The following is a 20367-nucleotide window of genomic DNA, read 5'->3' as shown; positions in this document are numbered from 1 at the left end:
TTAGAACAGTACGACAATGGAACCAGTTCCCTAGGGAGGTGGTGGGCTCTCCCACACTAGAGGCCTTCAAGAGGCAGCTGGACACCCATCTGTCAGGGATGCTTTGGGGTGGATTCCTGCATTGAGCAGGGGGTTGGCCTCGATGGCCTTGTAGGCCCCTTCCAACTCTGCTATTCTATGGTTCTATGAACGGGTGCCACATGCCCAAAGCAGTGAGCAGTATCATGTCAAGAGTGCCGTACATCCGAAAAGTGGGTCAAATGCCCAGCCAGGTTAGACATGAAATTTCCTTCGATGACATGGGCGTTCCAAAATCGGTACAAGTTCTTTCACGAGATGAGGATCAGAGACAGCTGAAAGTCTGTCCCAAACTGAGCCAAAAGAAGGTCTAATCTCTCGGCCCAGAGACGGATCCCGGGAGACGAGTTTGTGATTCACAAAGGCTAGAGACATTGCAAGAAAGGATTAATGGCTTTCCATTTGCCTGAGGCCTAAACATTTGCTCTCTAGCGTCACTCTGGCTAACACAAGTGTTCGTTATTAAAGAGATCCCCGCCCCCACCCACCCCGGCTGCTGCTCTTTCTCTCTTTCGTTTTTAATATCGCAAGGCAAGAGGCAAGTAATTTCAAACAGCTGAAGGTGCAAGCGGGCAATGAGCATTTTCGACGGATGCTTTTCAACACTTAGCAACCGTCTGAGGAGGATACCTGGGGTGCGAAGGGCACGCAGGAATGCCAAGATGCCTTTGGTTGGCCTGAGGAACAAGTGGGGAGCAGAGCAACTCTTTTAATCAGCTCCCCTAAGCAGACTTGGCAGATGTACAACTCTGCCGCTGCATCACTTGGAATTCCATCTTCTGGCACAAAAGATGCACTGTCTAAACCCACTCTCAGTTGGGGTTTATTTTTTGGGATTTAAAGGCACTTCGGCCCATGTTTAAAAGGGAGGATCCCCTTTGCCTGCTATTTCTCTCTCTCCCCCCCCCCCAATTATTTCTTAAAAAAACCTGCATTGTGCTAAAAAGATAGAAGGAAGCGAGTACACACACACCCAACAGCAGGGCCATGTTCAGAGGCCTGATATTTTTTGTACGGACAAGGAGTCACTGGGAGAACTAACATGCCCTGTAGCTATTTCAGCCATGACAGCCATATTTTGCCAGAGCCTTGTCCCAGGAAAACACACACACCACCCTCCTATTGTCCACATATTTCAGAAACAACTGCATTCTTTCCTAGCCCTCTCATCTGCTTTTCTTTCCCTCACTACACATGAGGGGTGTGCAAAGTGGGTCTTCTCCGACTCAAAATCCAATCTGGAGCTGGGTAGAGGTGATTCTGTGCCTCGATTTTGGAGTATCCCCACCCCTCTCCCTGCCTCATCGAATTACCCGTCGAAGAACCGTTCAGTATTCGGGTAACTGGTATGAACAGAAATGCTTACAGCTCCAATTTTAAAGATAAAGAGATAAAACTAGGCACAGTGATAGCTCTCAAGGAGGGATTTAGCCCTACTGCTGTGTTTGAATCAGATCGGTTCATGCTTTGATTTTTTAGGAATTTTAAAATGGAAATTAACAAAAATGCTTACATCTGCGTAATTTTTATATAGAGGTGAAACATGGCAAGGAGATAGCTCTTAAGGAGGGCTTTAGCCATGCTAAGTTTTAATCAGATCCATTCATGCCTTGATTTTTTAGGATTTTTTTTAAAAAATCCCCACTCGTGTTCTCCAACCTGGTGCCCTCCAGATCTATTGGATGGAGCCCCCCTCCCCCTCCACTTTTTTATTATTATTATTATTATTATTATTATAATTATTAATAATTTATATAGCACCATCAATGTACATGGTGCTGTACAGCGTAAAACAGTAAATAGCAAGACCCTGCCGCATAGGCTTACATTCCAGAGCCTGTCTGTGCCTGACTCAGGTGTAGAAGCTTTCTCACTCACCATGCCAGCCAGCCAGCCCAGCAGCACTTTCACACTGTGGAAATGTGGATGATTGACTTCTATGAGTCACAGCAGAAATGTGCTCCCTCTCTCCCTCCCCCAACCCACGGCCAGAATCAGCAACCAGTTTCCCACGCCCCCAAACACTGCGATAGAACACAGTCAGGGACAGCAATGTGGCTATTCCTAATTGGTTAGCCACGGAAGTCAATATCAAAGCTACCCTTCACCCCACTCAGCATCTTCCAAATGTGGAGAAATTCAATTTAGACACACACACAGTATAATAATTCCGGAGACTTTAGAAGCTCCGATTGGGCATATCTCCACTCTGATATTAATCAATGGGTTTAGAAGTGGCCAATCTCTGCTCTGAAAGATTGAATGCTCTGCAGATGTTTGTGGTTACCAGATCATTCCGGGGCGGAGAGCACACCCCTACTACACATGCCTATAGCTGCCAAAGTTAAAGCCTAGGAACTAGTAGCTGTATTATCACCACAACCACATCTCATTTCTTGCAGTGCCCAGTCATTCTTCATTTTCTAAGCCAAGAATGGTCGCTTGCAGGCCAGCTCTGATACCCACAGGTCATTTCATCTGGCTGGTACCAAATATTAAATCAAGGGATAGTAAACAGTTTGCTTAGAGTTCCACTGGTAAGGAGAAGGGGAAATGTTTTAAGTTAGGGCAGCTTTAATGTTGAATCTCTTTTTTTTTTACTGTGTATGTAATATGTATGAACTGTCAATGTACATACTCTTATGTAGTACTTTGCCTGAGTGGATGTACTTCCTGAATTGGAAAGCCCTTGCCTGCCCACTTGTGAGGGAGTCATTTTTTGTGAGCCAGTACACTGGTCTCCAGGCCACTGGGCATAGAATACAGAACTCTTCAAATACTTGAAAAGTTATCACACAGAGGAAGGCCAAGATCTATTCTCGATCCTCCCAGAGTGCAGAACACAGAACAGGAAGTCAGATTCCGGCTGGACATCAGGAAAAAGTTCCTGATTGTTAGAGCAGTATGACAGTGGAAACTATGACCTAGGGAGGTGGTGGGCTGTTCCACCCTACAGGGATTCAAGAGGAAGCTAGAGAGCCATCTGTCAGGGATGCTTTAGGGTAGATTCCTACATTGAGCAGGGGGTTGGACTTGATGGTCTTATAGGCCCCTTCCAACTCTACTATGATTCTAATGCATAACACAACATGGAATTTGGGCCACCCTTGTTCTAATTAAGCCTTTATTACAGGAATTGCTTCTTCATTCCGGGTTCTTTAATGCAGATGAGGACTTGTCATTTGCAAGAGGTAGATAAGTTAGAAATCTCTTCTTTCTCTGCTGTCATAAGGATCATCAGCTTCTACCTTTGAAAAATAGCCGACTTGTTCCAAATTCCAGGTGAACATTCCAAAGCCGCTTTTGTTCTTTCACTGCCATTTTGTTTAATTTTTAATTTTTTTTCTTTTACATAAAAACTTCAGTAAAAATTGGATAAAGTAAAATGATTTAAGCAGTAAAATCAATCTTATCAACATAGCACATGGTCTGCCAGAAACCCTGAGGCAGCCTGTTCGCAAATATTTACATGATAACAGATTAAACCTTGCAGAGAACAGAAAAAGAGAAAAGAAAAAACCCTCAAAACTATTCTTACAAAGTGTTCCCATGATATCAACACGTGTGGAGCTAAAAGGGGGGGAAAGAAAAAAGAAAAAAAAAACCTCAATATATTCACATATACGTTAAAATATCATACAGATTTTGAGCCGGGGGGGGGGGGGGAGACGAGACGCACTCGCAAGTTGTTGCACTAGAACAGCACCGCCAGATTGGAAGTTTTGGGTTTGCTTGGAAAGAGAGAACAAGGAGTGGTACTGATGAGTGAGTTTCTGTTTCTGCCTGGCCTCCTAAAACCCAAACCGGAAAGAGGGATTTTGCAGATGGTGCCTCCTTAAAGCCAGAAATCCTGCACAGAAAAAGCCTCCATGGCAGGCCAGCTCCCGAGGAAGGGGCACGAACTCGTTCCTGCCGTGACTACTCCAAGTCGGTGTCCTCTTTGGGTTTGTAAACGGCCCCAAATTTCTGCATGTATTTCTTGATGTATTCCTTCGTCTTGTGTTTCACGTTCTCGTTGCACTCCAGGTCTTCAGGGTTTTTGCAGTATTTCAGCTCCTTGTTCATCACTCCGTGGGTTAGCTGGAGGACAGGAAAGGAAGAGAACACAGAGGCATGGTGAAGGGAACGGACGGTATCCCGGGGCCAAGGGAGGGAAGCGATTTGTGAACAGGGTGTTGCTATGGCAGTAATCAGGGGAATGGTGGAGAGAAGGCACAGAACATCACTCAAGGGATGCTTTTGTAATTTGGAACAACAACAACAACAACAATAATAATAGTTACCCGCCTCTCCCTCTGGACCGAGGCGGGGTACAACACGAATGCAAACGTCATATAACTAATTAATTAGTTAATTAACTAATTTAACTCCTATGGAATTCCCTGCCTCTGGAGGTCAGGCAGGCTCCAACCTTGTACTCCTTTCGGCGCCTCCTGAAAACAGCTTTATTCCAGGAAGCCTTTCCTTAATATGCAGCCTTGAATCTCTGTATTTGCTTCTTTTAAAATTTGTTTTAACTGTTTTATTCTGTTTTTTCCCCCCCATTTTATCTTCCACACCGCTCCGAAATTTTTCAATGGGGAGCGGTATATAAATATTCTAAATAAATAAATAAAACATTTAAAACTAGCATATTATTAAAAGGCAAATTTAAAATTCAACTGGGTAGGCCTGCCGGAAGAGATCAGTCTTTATGGCTTTCTTAAATTCTGGAAGACTGTTGACGAATCTCTCCCGGCAAGCCATTCCACGAACTGGGAGCAGCAGAAGAAAAGGTCCTCTGGGTAATAGTTGTCAGCCTTGTTTTTGTTGGCTGGAGTAAATTCTTCCCAGAGGACCGGAGTGTGCGGGGCAGATTGTACGGGAGAAGGCGATCCCGCAGGGAGCCTGGATCCAAACCATGTAGGGCTTTAAAGGTGATAACCAACACTTTATACTTCACCCGGAAACTAACTAGCAGCCAGTGAAGAGATTTTAAAAGTGGAGTAATGTGGCCCCCGCCTAGGTGTACCGGTGACCAGCCTGGGTGCCATATTTTTAACTAGTTGAAGTTTCCGGACTAGGCACACAGGTAGCCCTATGTAGAGCGCATGGCAGAAGTTGAGCCTTGAAGTTACCAGCGGATCAATGCCATCAAGGGGAAATAGCAGAAAATCTGCAGGTTGGCCAATTTGCTAACAGCACTTGATGTGTGTGTGTGTGTGAGAGAGAGAGAGAGAGAGAGAAAGAGAGAGGAAGAGAGAGGTTGATCTGATCCACACCACCTCTTCTTTACAAGGCTCAATGCTGACATCCTACCAGACCATGGTTTTATGCTAACTATAGTTTAGAACCCAAACCACGGTCTGAGCTTCCAAATGTATAACAGCAAACTATGATTTAGAGGTGCCGTCGTCTCGGAAATCAGCTTCATAAGCTTCTTTGGTGCAGCAGCCCCCAGAGTCATAGGGGTGGGCTGCAACTGTAATTTCCCAAACTCACGGCCACTTCAAACTATGGTTTCTGAGTCTAGTTTGCCAGCCGATTGCAAAGCGTGATGTTTCAATTACGGTATCTCACCAAAGCACTGTTGAATTTTCTTAACTGTGCTCTGATGTAATGTCTGAGTTGAGCCAGTGATTTGCACTAGAAGTTCCCAAACTTTTTGGCACCAATACCCAGGTCAGAAATTTGGCTCCCTTTAAATCCAGGAGATGGGAAATTCCGCACCTTCTTCCATCCGTGCAACTCAGCCCTCCCTAGCAGAACTCCTCCAGAGCAGATTTGGATGCTACTTTCCCTTATTTAGACGCAGGGAAGCAGTGGAGAGACACACGCCGCACAGGGTGCAAGCTTGGAACAAGTGTATACAAACCACTCAGAATTCAAGATGAAGGAACTTTGCCACCTGCATGCAGTCTACCTGCACCTGAACATTCAGGCCCTGAAGATGCTCACCTGGTCATTTCCCAACTCCACAGCCCTTTGTCCATTTTAAAGTTTCATGGAGGGAAAGAGACTGGGCCCTCAGGTTGTGACCCTCATCCCTATATTGGGATTTCAGCCAGGGTTGGGACAACCAAGAAGGCGGCCACACACCAGCTGTTTCCCCCAAGATGACCTCACGTCTTGCACGCACATGCCCAAGGGAGTTAGACATCCCACCCTGTGAAACTCTGACTGACGTAACCCAAAGGATGGGCTGGGCAGGAAGGGCACAATGCCCCTTTGTTTATGGAGAGGGGCGGGATCCCTAATCCACACAACCCTGGTGTAGGATATCCCTCTTTCACCAATACAAGACCGGGCAGAAACAACACACGGTGTGAATGGGCTCACCCCCATTAATGACTGGGTTACAAAACAGGGTCTTCATAGTGGTGGTGCCCACCCTATAGAACTCTTTATTCAGGGATATTTGCTGACCACCTCCCTTCTTATGCTTTCATAACAGAGAAAGGTGTTTCTGTTAACAAGAGCTTTTCCTAATTATCAATAGTGCTGTGGTTCCTTTGGTTTTTAAAGAAAACCCTATTAAAATGTAGCAAACAAACAAACATTTTGTGTTGGTCGAATTTTAGCTGTTTTAACTTCTTTCACTTTTGTTTTTGATAAGCTGGGGGGGTGGAGGGGGAGAGGAGAGACAGAGAGAACGGGTTTCAAATCTCTCTCTCTCTCTCTCTCTCTCTCTCTCTCTCTCTCTCTCTCTAAAATGCTTAGCTATGTTTCTGTACAGGCTTCAGCTAATACAGGTTGCTAAGCAACAGTAACGTGTAACGTCAGCTGATACAAGTTGCTAAACCCCTTGCCCGACTCTTCCGGGCTTTCCAAGGTAATCCTAACTCCTTTTCTGCCTCTTCGCTCCCCCCCCCCAATGAAGGGGGCAGCGCCACGGTCCGGAGCATGAGCGAGGCACGGCCGGGGCCCTTGGTGGCTGGGTGGGGGGCCACTCGCCAGCTGTGAGCCCAGGCCCCGGCCTAATCTCATGTTAGCTGGGCGGGCGGCCCAAGGCTGACAGGAACCCTGGGGAGAGGGGGACACCTGCTCCCCCTCCCCTGACTTCCCTGCTCCAAAGGTCTGCCAGACGGCGCTGTATCGGCGGCCTCCAAGCAGCCCGTGCCCCCGCGATGATATTTAATTAATAAACTTTAAGATACGCTACAACGGCGTATGTTACGCCGGGTACAGCTAGTTTATACAAAAAAGAACGTGTGCTCTTCCTCAGAGGCAGCTTGAGGCAAAGGTCCCAGCTCAGCTCTGGAAGAGAGGAAAGTACAGAATACGCTTTGGCGGTTGCTTGGCAGCTGGCTGTACATTTCCTCTCTTATCAGCCCTGCCTCTTCCAGAGCAGGAGTCCGACCACCACAAGCTAGCAGCTCTGGTCAGCGGTAGGTGAGAGTGGTAATCCGCATGCTCTTCACCCACTGTCCTAAGGACTGCTGGTTATGGGAACGAGCACCAAGCCTTGCTAGACTGGAAAAAGGCATTGAAACGATAGGCACAGTTACAAGAAGGGGGATACTTGGCTCAGCAATACTACAAACGAGAAGGATCGTGGAATTGTTGTAGATCGCAAGCTGAATATGAGCCAAAAGTGCGATATGGCTGCAAGAAAGGCAAATGCTATTTTGGGCTGCATTAATAGAAGTCTAGCTTCCAAATTACGTGAGGTATTGGTTCCTCTCTGTTCGGCCCTGGTTAGGCCTCATCTAGAGTATTGCGTCCAGTTCTGGGCTCCACAATTCAAGAAGGACACAGACAAGCTGGAGCGTGTTCAGAAGAGGGCAACCAGGATGATCAGGGATCTGGAAACAAAGCCCTATGAAGAGAGACTGAAAGAACTGGGCATGTTTAGCCTGGAGAAGAGAAGATTGAGGGGAGACATGATAGCACTCTTCAAATACTTAAAAGGTTGTCACACAAAGGAGGGCCAGGATCTCTTCTCGATCCTCCCACAGTGCAGGACACAGAATAATGGGCTCAAGTTACAGGAAGCCAGATTCCAGCTGGACATCAGGAAAAACTTCCTGACTGTTAGAGCGGTACGACAATGGAACCAGTTACCTAGGGAGGTGGTGGGCTCTCCCACCCTAGAGGCCTTCAAGAGGCAGCTGGACAACCACCTGTCAGGGATGCTTTAGGGTGGATTCCTGCATTGAGCAGGGGGTTGGACTCGATGGCCTTGTAGGCCCCTTCCAACTCTGCTATTCTATGATTCTATGAGCCTTGGGTGGGTGAGTCCTTTTATGAAAAATGGTTGCGGCCTAGTCTTCCTGTTTGAGTCCCCGGGCTCAGTTGAAGCAGCCGTGGGACCGCGTACGGATGCAGGTAAGACCCCCCCTCCCTCCCCCTTACATGGCTCTGCCAACGTCGCCGCATGGGCGGCAGCAACAGCGGCAGGGCCAAGTAAACCCCCCTTGCCTTTTTTGCAGCGCTCCGGATCGAGGCGAAGGATCCGCCTTCACCTCGATCCGCTCTGCAACGCTCCGCGGCTCCCCCGATCCTCTTCGCCTCTGCCTTAAGGGGAGGCGAAGCCCCCCAATCCGCTCCTGCTTCTCCGGTCCGAGGAGAAGCGGAGCACATCCTACTTTAAATGCTTTGCTTTTCCTTTGAGACCCACAGAGCTCATTTCCAGGCCTGCTCCCGGCAGACTTCGCTGGCCTCTCTACTGCAAACACAGGTCTAGCAGAAGCGCAAGGTACCTTGCGTGCAAGGTGCTTGAAGTCTTCAGTCATGGTTATCCGCCCAACTTTGCAGTCCGGCTTGCGATAGGGGTTCAGGCATTGTACGATGAACTGAGACATCTGGAGAAATATGGGAAAGGAGAGTAAATGACCGTTCTTAAAGCCACCGCCAATTTCACACCAATGCAGTAAGAAAAGACCAGGGGCGGAAGAGTGGGGGGAATAGAGAAATGGAGGCGTTGAACTATTTCACCACATCCTTACATAAATGTTCTTTCATGATTACATTTGGAAAGCTGCTCTGATCAAACCATTAGCTGTTGGATGTAAATATCCCATTGAGCCAATTAAAAGCACAGGGAAGGATACTCAGCAGCTGCATCAGTAACCCAGCATCAGAGCAAAAGACGCTGACCTTGCACCACCCAGAGTTTGGGCCTCACCTCCTTCCGGAACACTTCCTTGCTCTTCTTTGCCAGTTCACTAGAGGTGTCTGCTTCTGCTGTTTTGGGTTTCTTGGAAGACTAGGGAGAGACACAGAAAAAGAGAAGAGTTATTTTTGGAAACTTCGATTTTATTTTATGGAGTATGACATACGGGTGTTGTTCCGTGCTTTCTCCCCTTCTTACACAAGACTGGACCTCTGTTATAAAGAGTTTATAGCTGGTGGAACCAAGACTCCGGTTTGAGGACTAGAGGTATAAAATAAAGTATTGTCTTATACCATCAATCCAAGGGGTCTTCTTTAGGGCTGAGCTCCGCTCCGTTTCGGTTTCCCAAATCCGGAGCAGAGCGACCCGATTCGCCTCCGCCAAAGGCGGGTCCGAATCGGGTTGGGGGAGCTGCGGATTGAGGCGAAGCGGTTCGACTCATTCCGGAGCTCCGGATGCAGGTAAGTGGGGGTGAGGGGGCTCGCCTGCTGCCGTACAATCCGCCCCGCACACTCAGGTCCTCTGGGAAGAATTTACTCCAGCCAACAAAAACAAGGCTGACAACTATTACCCAGAGGACCTTTTCTTCTGCCGCTCCCAGTTTGTGGAATGGCTTGCCGGGAGAGATTCGTCAACTTAAGAGTCTTCCAGAATTTAAGAAGGTCATAAGGACTGATCTCTTCCGGCAGGCCTACCCAGCTGAATATTAAGATGCCTTTTTTAATGGTGTGCTGTTTTTAATGATGCACTGGTTTTAAACGTTTGAACTAGTTGTATGTATTTTATGGTGTTTTTATTCGTGTTGTACCCCACCTCGATCCAGAGGGAGAGGAGGGTAACAAATAAATAAAATTATTATTATTATTATTATTATTATTATTATTATTATTATTATTACTACTCAGCAGGAAACCCATCTGTTAAGCTATTCAATCAGCTGCTTACCCAAAGACCCTCTGAAGCACATGGCCAGGGCCAGCCAGGGCACCATGACCAAAAAGGTCTCATCCCATGTGCCTCAGATGGAGGGGGCGAACATGGAGCAGGGCATCATGGCATTGATCTGAGTATATGGAAAATAGATACGGAAAGAGGCAGTCCTTCACATCATTTTAACATCACTCTATCATGCTAGTATTAATATTTTAATATCAGTTTTTATGATGCGTCGGAGGTGCCTTTCAGCCCAGCAAAGGGGATTTGTGGTTCCCTGCTAGGATTAGGTTCTGACTGCGGCTGCAATTTCGTTCTTTTCTACTCTGACATGGCTGTTTTAGTTTTATTGCTTTTCTGCGCTGGATTATGATTTCAGATTGAATAAGCTGTTTTATTGTTCACCCCATAGAGAAATTTGGCTGTGGGGCAACTAATAAATATAATAAGCAAAGAATAAATCAGTTGTGTGGCAGTGAATAATTCTATAAGCCTCAGGTGTAGAAGACAGAGCACTAACAGCGTTCAAAAATGTTCTCAAACACCCATGTATTGTAATAATATTTTTAACAAATCCATCTTCTCAAAGGATTTATCTAGACCAGCCTTCCTCAACCTGGGGTGCTCCAGCGCCCCAGGTTGAGGAAGGCTGATCTAGACCAATGGGCAAAGATAACAAAAGGATACCTTTGGAATTCCAAATCAAAACCCTCAAATTTTCTCACATTATCTGCTATGTAATAATTTAGTAAAAACCCTGCTTTGTCTGAATGTGTACATATCATCCTATTAAATGGCCCAGAAAATATTGCTATAAACAATTTGGTATCCGAATTTAGGAATGAGATTGGACGGGCCAATTTTACCACTTGTAGCATTTCAGCCCAGTTTTGGAACCACGGTACTTTGAACAGCTTGTCTGGAATAATTCTTTTTACTAAAAGTACGAAGCACACACTGTACAAATCCGAGTTTCAAAATGCTTATTGAATTCTTCTGAAAGCCCATTAGTTTCTGAATTTTTTTCCCCATTTGTAAGATCTTGGATAATTTGGTTTAATTCTTCAGCAAATGTCCCCTTTTCTTTCTTTCTTTCTTTCTACATACCTGAAAATTTTGGCATTTTATTAGTAAAGAAATGTTTATCTGTTGTTAGTTGCAGAAGGCCTTTCTCAAGAAAAATACATTTTAACATGGTTAGGCCACCCTGGGTCTTTGTAAGGCTTGTGTCAGGGAACACCTTCTCTTTATCTTCCAACCAGGAGGTTGCTTACTATTCTATCCCCTCCTCCATTTTACAGAAGGGGACTGGAGGCGCAGAGATGTGCCTAGGGCCACCCAGCAAGCCTGTGGCTGTGCTCAGCTTGGAATTCTGGTCTCCCCCTCATTCAACGCTCTAACCACAGGGCCAGACAAGCACTTGAAACATAAAACTGAAATTGGATCACTGGGACCCTATTAACTCTTCAGTAAAAACTTCTTTAACTTTTTCCAGCTGTCTACCTCATTTCCCGGGTACATGAAGAAGGAACCGGCAAGCAGAACACAGCTCTTCTCTGGTATCCACCTCTCCCCCTGCACCCCTCAATCCAGTATATAATTTGGAACAGGGTGGATAAAAATCAATGTTTTTTTGTTTTTTTAAAAAAAAACCACAACGGATTTTAAAAATTTAAATCGGATTTTTTTAAAAAAACAAAATGCTTTTCGAGGAAAAATCTATCTAAAGATAGTTTTCTATTTAAGATACATTATAGCCCAAAGGTTATTCAGCATGAAATAAGGATTCGTTTTTAATTACGTCGCATGAGGCTGTATATCCATGCAATGTTTAAATTTTTTGGTAAATGAATTCCATTCATCCATTCACAATGTCATGCTCTTCCAGAGGTTTCTGTAAGATTATGGGGCAATTTTTCTATCTAGAACAGCCTTCCTCAACCTGGGGCGCTGCAGATGTGTTGGACTGCATCTCCCAGAATGCCCCAGCCAGCTGGCTGGGGCATTCTGGGAGTTGTAGTCCAACACATCTGCAGCGCCCCTGGTTGAGGAAGGCTGGCTTAGATCCAAAGCTCAGGAAAGGCTCACTCCAATGTCCCCCTTTTCATAGCCCCTTGTATCCTCTCTTGCCCCCCACCCCCAGCTGCTCTGGTGGGCTCCTTAAGACTCCAGAGCCAATTTTTAGAAGATTTGGGGGCTACAGAAGTGGAGGAGCAGATGGCCCATCCACCGCTTGACAGAACTGGGTTCTTTCAATGTAATGGAATCTTTGGATTTCAGCTGCTATCTATCTATCTATCTATCTATCTATCTATCTATTATCTATCAAGCAATCGATCTATCGTAACGCTCTGCACTCTGGGGGCAGAAGAGAAAGGATACAAGAGAAAAAGGTTAGGCCAGAATTGATTCTAAGTCTTTTAGGACTTTGCATGTTTCACCAACATAAATGCACTAAGACTATCTGCAGCACCACACAACCCCTGAAGCCTAATTTAGTTCTGAGTGTTGTTACGGGATTCTAACTAACATGCTCCCACTTGCTTTGCCTAGACTGTCTCAACGCCGAGTGATCATTAGACAGCAGGGCAAGAAAGCAGGAAGCCAGCAGAGCATATATAAATAATTTAAAGTAGGTTAAGGCCTGCTTCTGAGAATCAAAGAACAGCTGGTAACTCTGGGTGTGAAAATTCCAGAGGCAGGTATGGAATTTAAGCCAGTCAGCAATCCAGACTCTCGATGCTAATAAGGGGGATCAAAAACTGTAAACATGACTTGCCAATTACACATTAGTCAACCCACAGTTAACACAAACCAATGGGCTAATTTACCCCGAGTGCAAACGTGGCTGGTGTCAGGATCAGGCCCGGTCTCTCTGGTGTGTATCCCGAATCAGACTCGGAGGCTGAAGAAGACGACCAGCCAAGACTTAAAAGGCTGTCCCACAGAGGAGGGCCAGGATCTCTTCTCGATCCTCCCAGAGTGCAGGACACGGAATAACGGGCTCAAGTTAAAGGAAGCCAGATTCCAGCTGGACATCAGGAAAAACTTCCTGACTGTTAGAGCAGTATGACAATGGAATCAGTTACCTAGGGAGGTGGTGGGCTCTCCCACACTAGAGGCCTTCAAGAGGCAGCTAGACAAGCATCTGTCGGGGATGCTTTAGGGTGGATTCCTGTATTGAGCAGGGGGTTGGACTCGATGGCCTTGTAGGCCCCTTCCAACTCTGCTATTCTATGATTCTATGAAGACAGGAAACAAGGGAGGAGATTCTCCAAGACTCTCCAGGAGTCAAGAAGGAATCTTCCCAGGTGCTTATCGGATAGGAGGCCCAGGCTCAGAGGTCATCCTCCCCACCTGTGGGAACTCAAGTCTTTGTTGGAGGGGGAGGGAACATCGGAACTGGTAGGTCCCAGTCTACCGCAGGGTGGAGTTGAGAGGAGGTGGAAGGCGGTCCACTAGGTGAGCTACTCACCAGATGTTATGACTTGGAAGACCTGCCCTGCCAGAGAAGTTTGGTTAAAGCCTGCCCGGCACTGCGGGAAAACCGTCCCTTTAGTTGATAGGCAACTGCCTTGCTTCGTTAGGCTAATTAAACTTAGAGGATAGCTCCTAGCAGTCACTGAATAAAGCTGTGTGGATTGCAAAACAGACCTCTTTATTGTCTCACATCTTGGCAGGAAGGCTTGAAATCATGATAGTTTGTCAAATTCAGATATCACATGAAGCCATGGTTCTATAGCCTCTTTGGATGCAATTCCTTTTCTTTGGGGTTTTATGCCACAGGTTTGGCCAGTTCAGCTTTGAGGGCTACTTAAACAGTTGTCTTTATTTTAACATCTAGAGAAGATAAATCGCAGTTACAATAGTTTGACTGAGCTGGGAATACTCGGAGTTGTGGGACTTTTTTCCTGTCTAAATATGCATAGGATCGGGCCCTTAGTTTGCTAGTCACCTGCAGAATTACCACAGAGCAGGTAATGATGTGAAACGTTCACCTGCCAGTCATGCTGACTCACCTTCATGGGGTTTTCATCATAGGTTGGGGTCCCAAGGTCCATTTCAGCTTCATGTTCAAGGCTGACATCATCTTCTGGGCTGTCCCAGTTTGGAGGATCCCACTGGGTTTGCCTATAGAAAGAAGACCATATGTCACGGACAAGGAAGCTGTCCTGATTCCAAGGAGAAGCAGGGCCCCACTGTGCTGTATTCAGGAACCAAGATTCGAATGCTCAAACGCTGTCCAAATATGTGTTCCGGAAAGACTCTGAACTATTTATATATTTATTTATTTATTAATTACATTTTTATACCGCCCAATAGCCGAAGCTCTCTGGGCGGTTCACAAAAACTATGCAAATTTTGTGCACAATGCAAAAGGTCTATCCAGTCCAGCTTCCCACAGGGGGCAGCTGAATTTATTTATTAGCAATGCAGAAATTAATACCGATTTAAAATACAATTTTAAAACAGCAAAGTTAAAATTAATTTGACAGACTGTTAAAATGCTGAGAAAGTAAGAAGGTCTTCACCTGGCGTCTAAAAGTGTATAGTGTAGGTGCCAGGTGAACCTCTCTAGGGAGCTCATTGTGCAGCTGGGGTGCCACTGCAGAGAAGGCCCTCCTCCTGGTAGCCACCTGCCTCATTTCCTTTGGCAGGGGCTCATGGAGAAGGACCCTTGAGGATGACCTGGACATCAGTTACCTAGGGAGGTTGTGGGCTCTCCCACACTAGAGGCCTTCAAGAGGCAGCTGGACAACCCTCTGTCAGGGATGCTTTAGGGTGGATTCCTGCATTGAGCCAGGGGTTGGACTCGATGGCCTTGTAGGCCCCTTCCAACTCTGCTATTCTATGATTCTATGACCTTAGGGTCCGGGCAGGTCCATATGGGAGGAGGCATTCCTTCAGATAGCCTGGCTCCAAGCCGTTTAGGGCTTTGAATATTAATACCAGCACTTTGAATTGGGCCCAGACCTGGACTGGCAGCCAATGAAGCTAGAAAAGGACTGGTGTGATGTGGTTTATTTATTTATTACATTTATATACCGCCCCATAGATGAAGCTCTCTGGGAGGTTTACAAATGGCTCCAAGAAGCCAAGAACAAGGCAATAGCCCCCCCACACACACCCCATAGCTTCGCAGAGTAACAAAAGCCAGTTTATGTTAGTGCACAAGTTTAACAGTAATTAGTGCCAATTCTGAGGGAAGACTGGCCTAAAGGCCCAAAAGAAAGATGTCAGTGGAGAAGAGTTGCAAAGCCCAGTCGCCTTTCATTAAGATGCTGCTACGGACTGGAATGTGAACACTGCTGTAAGAAAGGTTTCTGTTTTAAGCTAGAAACATTTAAGCACTAGGATCCAATATAGAAGAAATGCCGCATGTGGACACACTGAGACCAAAAGATAAAAGGGCAGGTATGCGGTGTGTGTTTTTAAAAGAGGGTCTCAATGGCCAGCTCCCAATACTCTCAATTTGGCACTTGTACGCTGAACCAGAACAAGCTCCACTCTTTGCTCTTCTTGCCATTAAAACTGTGCTGCCCCCAGCCTCAGAGTCTATGGATCAGACAGGGATCAGCTCAGGATGAAGTTATGGGAGCACATGGACTGGGTTGTTGTTTTAAAGTCGATAGGCTGCACTTCTTCATCTCCTTATTTATTTATTTATTACATTTTTATACCGCCCAATAGCCGAAGCTCTCTGGGCGGTTCACAAAAATTAAAACCATGAAAAGCATCATAAAACAACCAACAGTCTAAAAACACAAATACAAAATGCAATATAAAAAGCACAACCAGGACAAAACCACACAGCAGAAATTGATATAGGTTAAAATACGGAATTAAAACAGCAAAATTTATAAATTGAATTAGGTGTTAAGATACTGAGAAAATAAAAAGGTCTTCAGCTGGCGACGAAAGGAGTACAGTGTAGGCGCCAGGCGGACCTCTCTGGGGAGCTCATTCCACAGCCGGGGTGCCACAGCAGAGAAGGCCCTGCTCCTAGTAGCCACCTGCCTCACTTCCTTTGGCAGGGGAAGGACCTCTGTGGATGATCTTTTATATTGTATTTTATATTATGGTTTTATACTGTTGTTTTATACTTGAATTGTCTTAATTTTGTAAACCACCCAGAGAGCTTTGGCTATTGGGCGGTATAGAAATGCAATAAATAAAATAAATAAATAAGTACAAATCTTAAGGCCTGGGCAGGAACATATGGACATTCCAGCTGGACATCAGGAAAAACTTCCTGTTAGAGCAGTACGACAATGGAATCAGTTACCTAGGGAGGTTGTGGGCGCACCCACACTAGAGGCTTTCAAGAGGCAGATGGACAACCATCTGTCAGAGATTCCTGCATTGAGCAGGGGGTTGGACTCGATGGCCTTCTAGGCCCCTTCCTACTCTACTATTCTATGATTCTGTGATATGGGAGGAGGCGTTCCTTCAAATAACCTGGCCCCAAACCGTTTAGGGCTTTGAATGTCAATACTAGCACTTTGAATCGGGCCCGGACCTGGACTGGCAGCCAATGAAGCTGGAAAAGGACTGGCGTGATGTTGTCTCGCTGGCCAGTCCCTGTTGGTAAACGGGCTGCCCTGTTTTGTACCAGCTGAAGCTTCCGGACTGTTTTCAATGGCAGCCCCACATATAACGCATTGCAGTAATCCAAACGAGAGGTTATCAGAGCATGGACAACTGTACCTTACATTCCCAAATGACAGTGATACTCTGTGAAATCTCCAAACATTTAAAGCTTTTTTGTTTTTGTTTTAAAAACTGTTTTTTAAGACTGTTTTTTAAACCTGTTGTTTTTATACTGTTTTTATGTTTTTTTAATTTTTGTATACTTTTAATGTTTACTATTTTAATTGTTGTAAACCGCCCAGAGAGCTTTGGCTGTGGGGCGGTATAGCAATGTAATTAAATAAATAAATAAAATAAAATTAAGAGGTTGTTCTTGGGGGCTACTCAAGCAGGGCAGAAATATGAGGACAGAAATACAAAAAGAGGTCCTTTACCTTGTGGCCACGTGATAGTAGTAGATCTTCCCCTCAGGATCTCGAGCAGTTTTCCAGTTGGGAGGGAGGACAATGGTTTTGGGTTTTGGAGGAGATGGTGGAGGCAAATCCAAGAGGTTGTTGGTCACTACCAGCTCTGGCTGAAAGTAGAAACACACCGATAGCGAACATGAAACCTATCGATCCGTAGCAACAGGATTGAACGACAGCTAAAGCTACCAAGCGATTTAGGAAGGCCCAGGCACTGTTGCCTATATTAGGTCAGTGTAGAATCCTAGAAAAGGAAGGAGCCTCTAAGGCCATCGGTTCAAGCCCCCTGCTCAATGCAGGAATCCTCCCTAAAGCATCCCTGGCAGATGGTTGTCCTGCTGCCTCTAGGGTGGGAGAGCCCACCACCTCCCTAGGTCATTGGTTCCATTCTCATACTTCTCTAACAGTCAGGAAGTTTTTCCTGATGTCCAGCTGGAATCTGGCTTCCTTTAACTTGAGCCCGTTATTCCGTGTCCTGCACTCTGGGAGGATGGAGAAGAGATCCTGGCCCTCCTCTGCGTGACAACCTTTCAAGTATTTGAAGAGTGCTCTCATGTCTCCCCTCAATCTTCTCTTCTCCAGGCTAAACATGCCCAGTTGTTTCAGTCTCTCCTCATAGGGCTTTGTTTCCAGACCCCTGATCATCCTCGTTGCCCTCCTCTGAAACCACCATGTCTGCATTGAGCAGTGGGTTGGACTCGATGACCTCGTAGGCCCCTTCCAACTCTGCTATTCTATGATTCTATGAACACACTCCGGCTTGTATAAAGACTGAGAAGATTCAATAGCCTTCTCCTGACATTTGTAAAAAAAAACCACTACTCTCTGAAGAGGGACAATCTGAGGATCCAGAAATATCTACATTGCAATGACGTACAGTTTGAGAACAATGCCCCCCTTAAACTTTCAACTCAAGGCCGCTTGACTGGTTATGCTCTTCCTACACCGGAAGCATTTTTATTAGGGAAAAACATGAAACCACACAAATTTTCACAAGCAAATTTTGATGCAGCTTTTTTCGACTTTTGGTAATAAACCCTACTAAGACTTGTGATTCTTTAAACACACCAGCTGCATTATGTCAGGAAAATGTTGCATAGGTTCAGACATGGTGGTTTTATTTTTCATTCCAGTATTGCATGAAGAGCAACCAACTTTCAAATACACATCTCCGTGATCCAGCACATCTCAGTGACCCAACTTCTCTCCCCGGCTTGGACAACAACATCACCCTCTTGGAGTCGTGGTGCAGACACCTTTGGACTACATGACTTCATCCTGGCCTGTGCACAAGTGGGAAAAGATTTCTAACTAGGACACAGGACAGCCTAGAGCACTCCTGGCAATCACATCTTCTCTCACTGCTCAGCAGTTTGTTTCACTTGGAACTTGTGGAAGCAGAGGATTTTTCAAAGATTCTCCCCATATGCTAAGAGGACCCCACCCCCATTCCTCCTGTACCAAACAAGAACCTTCTCCCGGATCTTACCTGCTGTATAGGTGGGGGCTGTCCTGTCGCGACAATAGTGGTCACTGCTGTTGTGGGCTGCACCACAACACTCTGGGGATGAGCAGTGTAAATCTGCTGCCCCTGGATATACTGAAGGCTTGGCTGTGCGTAGCCCTAGAAGAAAAGCAAGAGCAGTTCAGCAAACCAGTTGGCTTACTTGCAGGGGCCTAGCTTCCTGAGGACATGGAAGGAAAGCGAGATGTACGCCACAAACAATTCCTATAAAGGCGTTTGAGGTGTGTGTGTGTGTGTGTGTCATTCTTCTCAGTGGATGTGTGTGTGTGTGTGTGTGATATTCTAAGTCAAGTAGCTCCTCCCATCTACTTTCAAGCGGAAGGGCCAAAAGATTTCATCTGCTCCCTTTAGAGCAGCCTTCCTCAACCTGGGGCGCTCCAGATGTGTTGGACTACAACTCCCAGAATGCCCCAGGCTGGGGCATTCTGGGAGATGCAGTCCAACACATCTGGAGCGCCCCAGGTTGAGGAAGGCTGCTTTAGAGGATGGCCCATAGCTCAGTGGTAGAAATACAGGCTTTGCACGAAGAAGATCCCAGGTTCAGGGAGACAAGCCAGAGCCCTACTCAAGAGGAGTTGCTTTCTCCTGAGGAGACCGCTTTTGCAAATGAGCAGTCCTTCTTACAGGCCTACTGGTTCGTCGCTTGAGGCGATGATACCCCTGGGGGTCAGGGGGTTGCTCAGCCTCTGCTCCAGAACCTCCTTTCCCTGCCGGGGTAGGACCTGGAGCATTCTCTCCCATAGGCTTAGGCTCCTCCTGGTAATACGACTTTATATATCGTATTTCTTCGATTCTAAGACACACTTTCCCCCCCCATATAAACATCTCTAAAAACGGGGTGCGTCTTAGAATCGCAGGTGCGTTTATTATTTCTTAGAATCAAAGCTTTTTTTCTGTTGGTGGTACTGAAATTAGTGTGCATCTTACAATCGATGGCGTCTTCGATCGAAGAAATACATATATATATATATATATATATTACTTGAATGTCTTATAGCTCCTGATGAAGGATCTCCGGATCCGAAACGTTGAGCGTTGTACAAGTTTGGTTGAAAGTTTTTTTTGGAACGTTTTTATATTTCGGATAAAAATAAAGAAATTTCTTTTGACATTTCTTAGCACCAGAGCTGGTCGTCTCTTTTTCTTACAGCCTTTCCGTGGTGCTTTGCCCCCTCTTTTTTCCTCAACTCCTCCTGGTCTGGTGCCAGTGCTTGATGCGGTGTCTCCCTGGTTTCTGGGGGTTCTACTTCCTCCTGTGAGGAGGATTCCTCGAGCGAGGGCCTGACAGGTGGCCATCTGAGGACCCTGTGGAGCCAGGCTGGGACCTCAGGTGGGCTGCATTTGGCCCCGAGGCCGGAGATCCTGCACCCCTGCTCTCCTGTTTTAAAGAGCTGGGCTCCATGTTAGTAAAGCTTTCCCCAGCCTGGTGCCTCCAGATGTCTTGGGCTACAACTCCCATCAAATAGCATGGGCAAAATGTTTTTATTTCAAGGGCTTTGGGGGGCCTCTGAACTACTGTAAACTAGGACCGATGGTTTTAATATATATTTTTTGCTGATGATAGTATTGTGTGTTTACTATCCTGCTTTTAAAAATAGTTTGTGTGTTTAGTATGTATCTGGTTTTTATGTTGGGAGCCACAACAGAGTGCTTTGGTACTACAGACGGGATAGAAATATTAA

At 46.0% G+C, this 20367-nt stretch overlaps 1 protein-coding gene across 2 annotated transcripts in view; it reads right to left on the bottom strand.

The window, feature by feature from the left end:
* Window positions 1–3226: 3226 nt before the first annotated feature.
* Window positions 3227–20367, bottom strand: part of SETD2 (SET domain containing 2, histone lysine methyltransferase) — an 89843-nt gene continuing 72702 nt past the window's right edge. For both annotated transcript variants that reach the window (XM_063122377.1, XM_063122386.1), the window contains exons 17-22: window positions 18650–18784; window positions 17131–17270; window positions 14125–14236; window positions 9185–9265; window positions 8760–8861; window positions 3227–4158 (exon numbers count right to left, since the gene is read on the bottom strand). In XM_063122377.1, coding sequence (XP_062978447.1) covers window positions 3997–4158; window positions 8760–8861; window positions 9185–9265; window positions 14125–14236; window positions 17131–17270; window positions 18650–18784 — 732 coding nt within the window. In that variant the 3' untranslated portion in view covers window positions 3227–3996. The remainder of the gene's footprint in view (window positions 4159–8759; window positions 8862–9184; window positions 9266–14124; window positions 14237–17130; window positions 17271–18649; window positions 18785–20367) is intronic.

Source organism: Elgaria multicarinata, chromosome 1 (genome assembly GCF_023053635.1).
Source record: "Elgaria multicarinata webbii isolate HBS135686 ecotype San Diego chromosome 1, rElgMul1.1.pri, whole genome shotgun sequence".
NCBI lineage: Eukaryota > Metazoa > Chordata > Lepidosauria > Squamata > Anguidae > Elgaria > Elgaria multicarinata.
This window is presented reverse-complemented; position numbering and strand designations above follow the sequence as displayed.